The sequence below is a fragment of the Sardina pilchardus genome, chromosome 12 (assembly GCF_963854185.1).
Source record: "Sardina pilchardus chromosome 12, fSarPil1.1, whole genome shotgun sequence".
NCBI classification, from domain to species: domain Eukaryota; kingdom Metazoa; phylum Chordata; class Actinopteri; order Clupeiformes; family Clupeidae; genus Sardina; species Sardina pilchardus.
In genome coordinates this window covers 8,711,530-8,724,241 of record NC_085005.1, presented here as the reverse complement: position 1 = coordinate 8,724,241, position 12,712 = coordinate 8,711,530, and the positions used below count along the sequence as shown (strand labels likewise).

Genomic DNA, 12,712 nt, shown 5'->3' with positions numbered 1-12,712 from the left:
GGATTTAAATTAGGAAAATGCTTTGATGGGAAGTAGTAACTATTCTATACTGTGTTGTGGAAAACATGCTCCAACAGGTATAGAGGAAAATAATAATGTTAATAATAATAATAAAAAAATGCTCAGACAAATCACAAACATACATCCCACACAATACTGTATCTAATGTAACGTGAGTATCCTGTTCCGTCTTTTGTATTCAGTTTTCAATTGCATTTTCCAATAAGGCGATTTTTTCATCAGTCTGGAAGGATGCAAAGTGTCATTTCTTTGTAAGGCAAAACTTAACGGCATGCAAATAAACTACTATTATAATCACCCACATTACAAGCACATTTGGAAGGTGAAGTTGGAGAGATCATAATTCAGCGTGTCGTCTACTCAGATTCAAATTTTCCATAAGGAGTGGATAAATGTATAAATTAGACAGGATTACATTGGGGTGAGATTTTGGTTTTTCGTCAACATTACTCTGTAAATGAACCACATAGCTAGCATCAGTAAACTTGAACAATAAATAGTAGCTTAATTCAACATAGCACAGCACTGATGCGCAGGCTCCAGTGGAATGGGACTCTACAGGAAGTACTTTGCACACTGTTCACATTTTGGCAGTTTATTTTAAATAATTAATATATATTTATATATTTATAGAATTATATATATATATCACTGATTCTTGAGAATTTGCCTAAAACAGGTTTTAATTTTGAAAAAAAAAAGTTAGTTAAATTACAAAATCTGAAGGTATGTCATTATAGACCAAGGTCTTAGCTGCTCAGCAATGTACCGGTGCAACCTCCCCTTTTTGTATTTTTTTCATAAAATAGGCATTTTTCCAGTACTTATACAACGTTTTTTTAGGCCGAAATAGAAAAAGTATGCTTTTTTAATCCAACAACCATATTTTTGAATTACAACAGACTATTACTTTAATAACTACACCACTGAAGAAACATATTGTAAGCATATTTATTTAAAACAAATAAAAAATGAATCTGACGGTGTGACACTAATCTGACGGTGTTGACAGTGGTTTCATTACAACATAAAATTCCAAAATGAATACCACTCAAGTCTTGCTTGACAACTTTATTTAACTATTTGGTCCAAAAAGCCTCCGTTGAGGACCATTTGGAGGCTTTTTTCACCACTGTTAAGCAGAAAACCTGACGGAGGGTGACAACTGACGGTGGTGACAAAAATCTACTCTTTCACATGATATGCATGAATTGTTCACATTATCCACCCTGTTTGCATCCTATTGCTGGCTACTTCAAACCTCTTCTTAAAAAGTATACATTTATTTTATAATCTAATCTAATATTTTGTATACAAAAGAGACGGTGTTGACATGTTATGGTTGTGACAGTAGCAGTGTCCAAAAATATGAACAACTTTAAGAGAAAATAGCAAACTAATGGGAGCTTGAGTGATCTTAAAGCATGCAGTACGGCTGAAGGTTTGAAAATGAGGTCCTCAAGAATGTAGTTGACCTTGTAGTTGCCTGATTTTATTGCCTTTTATAAATATCTGACGGTGGTGACGAAAATGTGGGACACATTTTGAGCAGCCACGAAATAATAGTAAATATTGCTCAAAACGTACTGTTTGGAGTTTCTAATACATAATACAATGTACTCTTTCATGTGGTAAAGATATCATTAAATTAAATGATTGCTTTTAGTGTTTTTAATCAAGTCAAAATGATTATCTCCTATTCGAGGACAACTGATTTTGTAGGGTATGGGCCAGCATATAATCATTAAATTAATACAAAAATAAAATAAACCTTTAAAAGAACCTCACATTTGTGCAAAGGACCCCCTGATTATAACCTTGATTCTTTTTGTTCATGGAAATGGTATTCATTTCCAACAGAATCAGCACTTTTCTTAGTGAGACATGTTTTTGGCAAATTCTCAAGAATCAGTGATATATATATATATATATATATATATTTGTGCATGGTGTTTCATGTCTGAATGTGTGTGTGTGTGTGTGTGTGTGTGTCTGTCTGTCTGCATGTGTGTGTTTGTGTGTGGGACAACTCTGTAGTGTGGCAAATATTTGTCAGCAAATAACATTCTCATGCACACGAGTGTTTCAAACACAAGAAGCGGAATCTGTTGAAAGGTAGTCCAAGCATATTATAATCATAATTATAATGTTTTCTTCTTTTTATCAGTGGAAATAGCTGCAAACTGAATGGAACATTAATCTTCTGTGCAGTCCATGGCGCCTTCGCCTTTACCTCTTTCTCGCTCTCTCTCGCTCTCTCTCACTCTCTCTCTCTCTCACTCTCTCTCTCACTCTATCTCTCTCTCTCTCTCTCTCTTCCCCTTCCTCTTTCTGTACAAGTGAAGAAGAGAGGGTGGCTGCTCATTTCTGCAGGTCGCACTGCAGCAGTAATACAATAGACGGGTCGCTCTTGGCCGCTTCCTTGAACTCCTCCAGCGAGATCTGGTCGTCGTTGTTCTTGTCCATCTTGCTGAAGATCTTGTCCACGCGCTGCTCTGGCGTCAGGCCGTCTTCGTTCATCTTCATCATGATCACCGTGCCAACCATCTTATAGATAGCCTGCAGAGTGTGACAGGGAGAGAAGAAACAAACAAACAAACAAACCCAAGTAAGCACAGGTGCTCTTAAATCTTTCTTTGCAAAAAAATGAGGGTGGTGGTAGCAGAGTGGCTAAGGAGCTTGGCTAGAATGCAGTATCCGGTAAAAGTTGTGGCTTCAAGGCCCCAGCTGTGGCGCAACTGGCTGGGGCACCTGCACCGTACACCGGCGACCCGGGTTCGATTCCCGCGGGGAAGTCCTTTCCGTATCCCACCCCTTTCTATCTCTCCCATTCGCTTCCTGTCACTCTCTACTATCTCTTTCATTAAAAGGCATGAAAAGCCCCAAAAAATACATGTATACTTAAAAACAAAAAAAAAAAGTTGTGGCTTCAATTCCCAGCTTCCACCACTGTACCCTTGAGCGAGGCACTTAACCCCGAGTTGCTTCAGGTAAAAGTATCTGCTAAATGTAAATGCAGAAATGTTCATCACCTGGTTATGAGCTATATTTCATACTCTTTGGTTTCTTTAAGAGTAGGGGAAAAGAAAAAGAAAGCACTTTTCTTTTCTCCAACTGTGGTTGCACCTAGCCTGGTCCTACCATACTCTTGTGCATTCATAATGTACAGAGATTCTGGCCAATTTCCATTGCCAAGCGTGAACTTCCTTGAATGTGGATACTCTGTTGATGTTTAAAACTATTGGATCTGCCCAGAGCAACTCAGATCTGCCATTACCAATCGCTAACGTTTGGTCGTGACTTGACGTGCTCAAACTAGTGCACGACCTCAACATCATCGTTCTCAGCTACTCCCTCTGTTCGCTGATTGGACCTGCACATTTTTGTCTTGAGAAAACCCGCGAATATGCCGCAGACCCAGACTACGTAGTCAAGCGAAATGAATACTGAGCGGAAGTACGTAAGAAGGCGGAGCTAGGCTAGGTTGCAGGCTCCTTTCTATCTTCTGTGGAACTGTGTTTCCTAAATTCCCTGATGTCCCAAAAACTTCCAAACTGTCCCAAAAAAACAAGAGATGACAGTCTTTTTTTCATAGCTGTATTATACAGCAAGTCAAACTGCCTGTTTTTGTTTTTTTCAAACAGAAGTAGAATAAATAACTAGAGACTATCATCGACACAGGCAAGCATTCAACGTCAGAGGGGGGTAACAACAGACCACATGCACATATGGCCATTCGTCACAGTTCATCATTATCAATGGCCAGGCAGCTACTGTGTAGGGATGACTTCAGGGCAAGAAGAACAACTCTAAGAATGTAATGTAACTGTTCAACCTAATTAGGTTTCCTGGGGAAAAAGGCTGAGCAAGTTCATCAAAGTATGCCAAGTCTCGGCCGGGAACCACTGGCAGATTTGCCCAGAGGCAGCAGGGTTAGCGGACTCCTTATGAGGAAATACATATTAAAGTGCTATTATTCATTTTAAAGTGTGCATTAAAGGATGCGTGTGACCGACTTGTGAATTCAGAGCTTCAGAATTTCTTCACTGCTCAAGCTACTTTTGCGAAAAATAACAAAACAGCTAGTTAACAGGGCTTGTAGATATTAACCTATTCAAAACAGCTAGTTAACAGAGCTTGTTGACGTTCCGACTATCTAACACAGCTAGTTAACAGAGCTTGTTGACGTTCCGACTATCTAACACAGCTAGTTAACGGAGCTTGTGGATGTAAAACTAAACAGTGACATGATGTGGACTCTGTCACCTCAATGATCTCCAGCATCTCCACTCGTGTGATCTTTCCGTCTCCGTCCAGATCGTACATGTTGAAGGCCCAGTTGAGCTTCTGCTCAAAGCTGCCCCTGGAGGTGATGGACAGTGCGCAGATGAACTCCCGGAAGTCGATCGTGCCATCGCTGTTCTTATCGAAGGTCCTGAAGGCGTGCTGAGCAAACTTGGAGGCATCGCCGTACGGGAAAAACTGGGGAAAGAAGAATGGGAGAAAAGATCATGAGGTGATTGTCTGTTACGCCACATCTAAGATGACCACATCTAAGACAAGAAATCAAATGAAGAAATCACCACAAAGCTCTAAGATGTATAAACTATTACTTGGGGATTTGAGCAGTCATGGTGTTTGTTGGGTAACAGCATACATGGTTTTAAAATGTACTGACTTGACTTAACTATACAGACAAGCTGTGTGAAAGTGTTCCTGTTATTGTCAACACCTTTTAGTCTCCTGCTTGGGGCACCACCGTTCTCTTTTCCCCACACTGTTGTCAGTCATTCCAGTTTATGAGCAAACAATTTGCCCTCGGACACGACTGTAATGGAGTTTTATTGTGTTTCATTTCATGCATTACACTTAATTGAATTGTGGTATATTGTCTGTGATCGAACTGGACAGAATGAAGTGTCAAAAGCAATTATTTTCCAAGAGCGACGAGGGGCACTGTTACGCAACATCCTGGGACTTTCCTGGGCTCTGTACTTCGCTAATAATCCGCTCATTTTTTCCGATCTAAGAAATGTATGTGGGGAAACACAGCCAGCCTCCCTGCAAACTAAAGTGACAGGTTTTTATTTGGAATGCTTATAATATAAATACACCATAATCTGGCACACTTATAAATATAAAGAATGTCTGAATATTTACTTGTATGAGTGCACCTCTGTCTGTGTGCATGTGAGTGTGTGTGTCTGTGTGCATGCCTCTATGTGAGTGTGTGTATGTGTGTGTGTTTCTGTGTGTGTCTGTGTGTGCCTCTGTGTGTCTGTGTGTGAATGTGTGTGTATGTGTGCGTGTGCATGCTTGTGCGTATGCATGCTTGTGTGTGTGTGTGTGTGTGTGTGTGCGCGCGCGTGTGTGTACGTATGTGTGTGTGTGTGTGTGTGTGTGTGTTAGGCTGACACAATACTAGGCTGTGATAATGGGCTGCAATGCGGATCTATAGTCAAACTGACATGTAGGGTACCAGGTACAGCAGCTAGGGGCAGCAAAGAGCTGTTTCTCTTTGAAGAGTAGGAGCACTTTTTCCATTTCTGACTCTCTTTCTCTGTCAATCTAACAAACACACAATCTCTCTCTCTCTCTCTCTCTCTCTCTCTCTCTCTCACACACACACACACACCCATACTGTACACACTCATGATTTTTCCAGTTCATGATTATCTCTAGCATACAAAGGAATCTCATTGTGCTGGTCTTCCTGTCTTTAAGAAGCCAGGTGGCTCTCTCATTTTTTCTCTAAGTATTTCACACACACACACACACACACACACACACACACACACACACACACACACACACACACACACACACACACACACACACACACACACACACACACACACCACAGTTTATCAATCAGTAGGAAGTCCTCATGAACAAATAATCGCATGTATATGAACACCCTCATACTTTACATAACTCCACACAGTCCACCACGGATATTTCATAATTCACACTGTCACATCTAATTAGTATTCAATGGACATCAACAGCCAGATGCAGCTCTCAAAGGAGGGGAGATATTAGGAGTAGTTACTTATTCAGCACAATCTGTGTCAAAGTGTGATATGTGTCAGAGAGGAGAGAGAGAGAAAGTAGGGATAGATATGCAGAGAGAGAAAGAGAAAGAAAAAGAGAGAGAGAGAAGGAAAGAGGTAACGAGAGACAGAGAGCCAGAGAGAGAGAGAGAGAAGGAAACAAAGAGGCAACGAGAGAGACAAAGAGAGAGAGAGAAACAAAGGGAGAGAAAGAGAGAGAGATTGTGTTTTTGTGTGAAGCTGTCTGTCAGTCTCCTGAGCTTCATTGTGTGACGCTGTCTGTCTTACGTGGGCTTCAGTACAGATGACTGCAGTATGCTCAGTCACAAACACTGCAGCCATAGATTCCCCAAATGCCCCCCACAGAGGATGAGCAATTCATTAGCTCTGACCTCCCACCAGCGTGCACTGTGGAGCCAGAATAAGGACCCAAACACACACACTCACACACACACACATGCACATTCACACATACACACACGCAAACACGCACACAATCACACTCACGCACATGCACACATGCACAAACACATACACCATCACACACACACACACACACACACACACACATGCACACATGAACACATGTGCAAACACACACACAGGGAAACCTACTCATGTATACAAAGAAACATGCTGTTGATTTAGAACACATCGGACACTCTCTGTCTCCCTCTCTCTGTCTCTCTTTCTCTCTCTCTCTTTCTTTCTCTCTCTCTCTCGCTCTCTCTCTCTCTCTCTTTCTCTCTCTCTCTCTCTCTCTCTCTCTCTCTCTCTCTCTCTCTCTCACACACACATATACTGTACGCACCAGAGGATCAGCCACTATCTCACTGCTCTCTGTAAGCCGATGCCCAGGGTTACGACTGTTCCTGACTCACCAAACCTCAATTAGCCAGCTTGAGTCAAGAGACACCCCCCGCAACACACACACACACACCAACTTGCTCTGGGTGCGATTACACCCCGCTGCTCACCATTATCATCCTACTGTGTCCCCATCTCCACAGGAGGAAAAGGGGTTTGCCGTACCTGTAATACCTGCTGTAATACCTGGTGTAATCCACCTGTAATGCTCAAGGCTGACAGGGGTGCGAGAGGATAAAGCACACGATCGCAAATAAGTGTTTGTGCTCCCACTCGCTTCTGTTAGCTGCTTTCTGTCTCAATTTTTCTGCTGTTCTTTTAGCCATTTAGCCTTTTCTCATTGACTTTAAGTTTCTACTAGACAGAGTAAGCTTCCATTCAACCATCTGTTGTTGTACCTTTAGGCAAAAAATAAGAATATGCAACTATACTGCCCCACAACTTCTGAGCAGGACCAGGATTTATTTTTGCAACATACCCGACCAAACATAAATACTGAAGTCAATAGAATTGAGTTTGAAGTGCTTAAAAGCACAGATGAAAATGTGTGGCATGCCAGCTTAAGGTTTTATGGCAAGCATATCAGTTCACAACAGAAGCCAAAGGGACAGCATCTTGTCTACACTTCACGCTGTACACAAACACAGAAATGTGCACACGCACACATACACACTTTGCATGTAAAGGACACATTCACAGCAAATGTCATTCTTTTCAAGGTCTTTTCTCTTGCATTATGACACTAATCTGTAGTGTTTCCCTAAACACACACACACACACACACTCTCTTTCTCGACATGCAATCTTCATACAACGCTTCATTTTTTTGCTTTCTAGTTGCAGATTCATCAAATCCCTTGTGTTCTCTCTCTCTCTCTCTCTCTCTCCTTATGGCACTAATCCGCAGTGTTTCCCCACGCGATGCTGCTGACGCAAGCAGCTCTGACCAGCCGCTGTGCCTGTCCCTCTCCTCACGGAGCTGCGGCCGAGCCTGCTGCCCTGACCTCCCCCCGGAGGGATGGAACAGACTCGGAGGCCTGCCCAGCCCGGTTCTGCCAGGAAGTGCGGCCCGCTGTGATGTACCGAGAGAGCCGGCAAAGCCCAACTCTCATGGGGCTCGCCCTTCTGTTAAGTACGGACACACCCTTCCCAATGCAGAGTGAAGGCGAGTGTTTCTGCACTTGCATGTGTGTGTAAGTGTGCGTGTGTGTGTGTGTGTGTGTGTTGCTTTGGGACTTTTGATGTATGGCAGTGGGTGAAGGCCAGACACGCTCTGGTATCAATAGCCACTGACACATTCACACATACCTACACAAACAGCAAAAGACACTGTCACATACACACACACACACACACACACACACACATTGCTACTGCTGGCACAAAATGTGGCAGGTTATGAAACACTTTGTTATGTAAAATCAGGCGAAAAAAAAAAAAAACTAAGTATGTAGGGCAGGAGTGAGCGTCCGGGGGACGTGAAATTCTCTTTTTAAGTTTCCGTTCCGGAGTGCGCTCATGTCTTCACTCTCTCTTCTTCCCCTCTCCTCCATTCCTCCTCCTACCCCTCCTCTCTTTCTCCTCTCCTCCTCCTCCTCCCTTCCCCTCCCTCCCTCCCTCCACTACTCGGTGGTGAAGGAATCCAGAAACGACAGGCGATATAAATAGGTTCCACTTCCAGCACTTGGGTGCCACTTCACCTGACAGGACCAGTTGAAAAAGAGCTCTCTTCACATGATGAGCCGGGAACGTCCGATCGCCGCTTAATGACCACCTTTCAAGCCACCGCGGCTCGGAAGGGGAAACCACAGCCATTCTAGCTCTCCAGGCTCCGATGGAGGGGGGGGGGGGGAATACGTCTCTTTGACTTTGATTCGAGAAGCGATGCTACAAAATACCAGGCTATGAAACATGTTGTCATGACGACATCTCTTAGCCAAGGTCAGAAACATACAGTATATGACTGATCTTTATCTGTGAGAATTGTTGGTAGGTGCTGAGTCGTAAGGATAAGCAGTCATTTGCATGCAGGTTTGCGACCACGCTGATAAGGCCTTCTGGCTTTTCCGCATGCACCTTGTCAGCTGTTTCCAACCACCAAATAGCCTAGTATTACTGTAACAGCTGGCCTGGTATAGAAGATGCAAGTCGTTTCTACATGAACATGCACACACATGCGTAGAAAAATACCACTTGAATGCCTGGTATGGATAGGCCTGCTAATCAATATGAGAACGGATACTTTTTAAAAAATGAATTACATCACATTCACATTGTATTACATTACATTATATTAACCGTAATTTCCCAAGTATTGCCCACAGCTTATACATTTCTTCACCTATGAGGTTAATACACAGGGGCAGATACTAACCATTAATATGGTTTTGTTTCTTTTAACTCGCACAAAACACGGTCTTGCGGCTTATACACAATGCGGCTAATACACAGGAAATTACTGTAACCAACTCCCAGACTCTCAGAAGGGAAACAATCAAGGTAGAGCGTGATAAGGACAAGTTAGTGCAGCAGTGAGTGTTACTTCCATACAGTCAAGTGTCAGTTCTAGTCAGGTGCTAAATGCTAGAATGATCAAGTCTAGCTCTACAGTAGATAGTGCTACGATTGGAGATACTCTCTGAAGAGCTGGGTCCACAAACTATGCCATAACCTCAGTCTATGCCACCGAGAACTCTGCCTTTCAGCCTTTCTGGGCTTTCTCAGAGTAGGGGAATCTAAATAGCTTAAGAGGTTGGAGTGGGTGGATAGGCTAGGGTTATGAAAATAATGCAAATAGGTATATAATTGTAATTTCACAATGACAGTGGACTCAGAATTACAAGTACAATGGGTAGGGTGATGCTCATCAAGATAGACCATGGATGTGTGTGTGTGTTTGATTAATGGCACTCACAACCTTGGCTTGACTAATGACTTGCCTAACCTGAGCTGATCATTATGAAGAGAATATTCCTTTCTGTTCAACATCACCACCTGCTTAAAAAGCACAGTGTCAGTAACTAAAGGCAATACCTCTGATAAATCCCTTTCAAACGAGACACAGAGAAGCCATGACTCACAACTTGATGGAAGTTACCTTACCACAAGAGTCTCTTTCTCTCTCTTTGCTTTCTTTGCCCTGAAGAAGGCCAATATGTCCACAACGCGTAGGCCCATGTGCTTTTAACTACTTGCCATGTTTAATTAAAAGCTTTTTCCATATATTTCATTTTTGTTTTTTTTTGTCGTTACAAAAGAGCACCTGTTTGAAGTGATTACTGACAATGGCCTACTCGTAGCGCTCAGAGCCATTTAATATTTTCCCCTCTTTGCTCTGTGTTTAACTCGCTGCTTTCCTCCCCTTCTCCTTGTAGGGAGCAGAAATGCTGTCTTTGTAAAGTGCTTTTGCAGTTTGCCACAACTTAAGGATAACAGGGCCATTACCAGTCTGTAATGGGCTCTGTACCATAAAGTCTCCAAGTCACTTTGTGAGAACAGTGAGTGTGCTATTACTAATACAGAGGCCTCATACAGAGCTTTTTAGCACTGTCTGCACCACGGTTGAACAACATTGTCACGGCCAACAAGTGAGCCAGTGATTTCACTTGTATGTGTGTGTGTGTGTGTGTGTGTGTGTGTGTGTGTGTGTGTGTGTGTGTGTGTGTGTGTGTGTGTGTGTATGTGTGTGTGTGTGTGTGTGTGTGTGTGTGTGTGTGTGTGCTTGTGTTTGTGTCTGTGTGTGTGTGTGTGTGTATATGTGAGTTATGATGAGTGTGTGAGATTCTCAATACCATTTGTCAGAAAATGGCCTGATGCCATAAAAGGTGATCCCGCTCCATTGTCATGTTCATGTTGCTCTGGGGATGGCGTCATTGCAGCATTGTCCATAGAGGCCTGTACTTTATGACCCAACAATAAAACTGCAGGTTTTATGCTCTCAATTTGAAATAAAGGGACGCAGAGGGCCAGACAGGCATGACACCCCCCACCCCCCCTCACACATACACACACACACACACACACACAAAAGAACAGTGTTCTCACTGCCACTGCTGTAGCAAAAAAGTCCAATCGAAATAACAAATTTGAGATCCAAGATACACCTTTACTGCAAATACCAGCAACATAACCAGATATACTCATGTTAAGAAACATCTATCTCAATCATGGAGATATGAGTGCTGCAGTATGTCAACAAGGACAGTTATTGCGTAATAAAAGGACCACTTTATCAACAGTGATAACATTGCCATGCCACAAATGTGGATTTTCATGGCACAGAAATCTCAGCTATAAGACGATCACAATGAATGATGTGATAGCATAAAAATATTGCTCTGGTTACGGCCTGTTGTCGAAATGCAAAGATAAAACGGATGCCATATAATACCCTGGTCCCTGACAGAACGTTTGTAAATATGGCCAAAACAGACTTGGTCAAAAAACATCTATCGTAAGTTTCTGCCACAAGGGTGGCAGAGAATATTCATGCACAAGTTCTTTAATAAATGTCTGACTGCAATTATACTGCACACATGGTGACAGACACCATGCATTTGTGCCACACAGAGCTTTAGATGAGCGTTTCACCTGCTGTCTGCGTGCATGTCCATTTGTGGAAACAACATCAGTAGCAACTACTGTAGGTGCTTAGCCGTAACAACAATCTATGCTGTGAAGTCAAAAAACTCATCACAGGGTTGAAAAATATGTTTTGCTCTGTTCAGAAACAGAAAAAAATGTAGCTTAAGTGCATGCAATCACTGGGAGTGTCCTCAGCACTTGGACTGTGATTATCACGCGCCTGAGAACTGTCATTTCATTTTCTAATTAGGCCTGCCAAGCTGAAGATGTCAAATTTGACCATCCTTATAAAAATTCATGTCGAGCCAAGCAAGGCGGCACACATAAATATTTATTGCCGATTTCTAGATTGGCCCTCTGGGCATGACATGCTGTTTAGACACTTGAAAAGTTTGTTCAAAAAGAAAGTATTAGCTGTAAATATGAGCTATCATTGGCTGATACTTAAAAATGCAAATTAATTGCTATTCATTCTGTAGGCTATTACTCAGTCATAGAGCCCATTTTTACCATGGTGGAAATTCTATTTGGCCTTTGGGAAAGCCTTTACATTCAATTATTCACAAGGAAGTCAAGTCATTAACACCAGCATGTGAACTGTGACTCCAATGTGTTACCACACTTGTACAGCGCATCACGGCAGTCGTACATTCGGACAAAAAAAAAAAAAAAAATATATATATATATATTCCAAAACATCTGACTTATTTTGACATTACTGGATTCATCATGTCAAACTACGGGGACTTCAGGGGCACACTGATGGCTTTTTTTGGACGCTCTGAATTTTGCATGGAATACCAAATGCCTGACTGCCTCTCAACTTAACTTTTTTATACAATCCAACACAAGTTTGCACAACACTGGCGTGCACGACATTTGGTCTGTTTCAGCGTTTCTGAAAAAGAGCTCTCTGACGAACGACGCCGAGCCATGTGGGTCAGACGGACGCCGCTGACCACCGCTCCCGCTAGGAGGGGCGCTCGGGCCGGCGCTCTCCCACTCCATTACGAGTCGGACGGATCGCCGTCCCAGACGGCAGGACCCCCAGACCCCCGTGGCTCCGGCCCGCCTCCCCAGCAGCACTCTGTAATGGAGGCCATCTAACAATGTCAGGACAGGAAGAGCTATTCTTAGCCCGGGACGAGACGCCACTCTCAATCATGGGCTCTGACATAGGCTCGCAT

General features: G+C 42.8%; 1 protein-coding gene across 1 annotated transcript in view; it reads right to left on the bottom strand.

Moving 5' to 3' along the window:
• Nucleotides 1-1,973: 1,973 nt before the first annotated feature.
• The window catches only part of vsnl1a (visinin-like 1a), a 34,108-nt gene continuing 23,369 nt past the window's right edge, over nucleotides 1,974-12,712 (bottom strand). The window contains exons 3-4 of the mRNA XM_062550713.1: nucleotides 4,288-4,503; nucleotides 1,974-2,580 (exon numbers count right to left, since the gene is read on the bottom strand). Of these exons, the coding sequence (XP_062406697.1) occupies nucleotides 2,383-2,580; nucleotides 4,288-4,503 (414 nt within the window). The 3' untranslated portion in view covers nucleotides 1,974-2,382. The remainder of the gene's footprint in view (nucleotides 2,581-4,287; nucleotides 4,504-12,712) is intronic.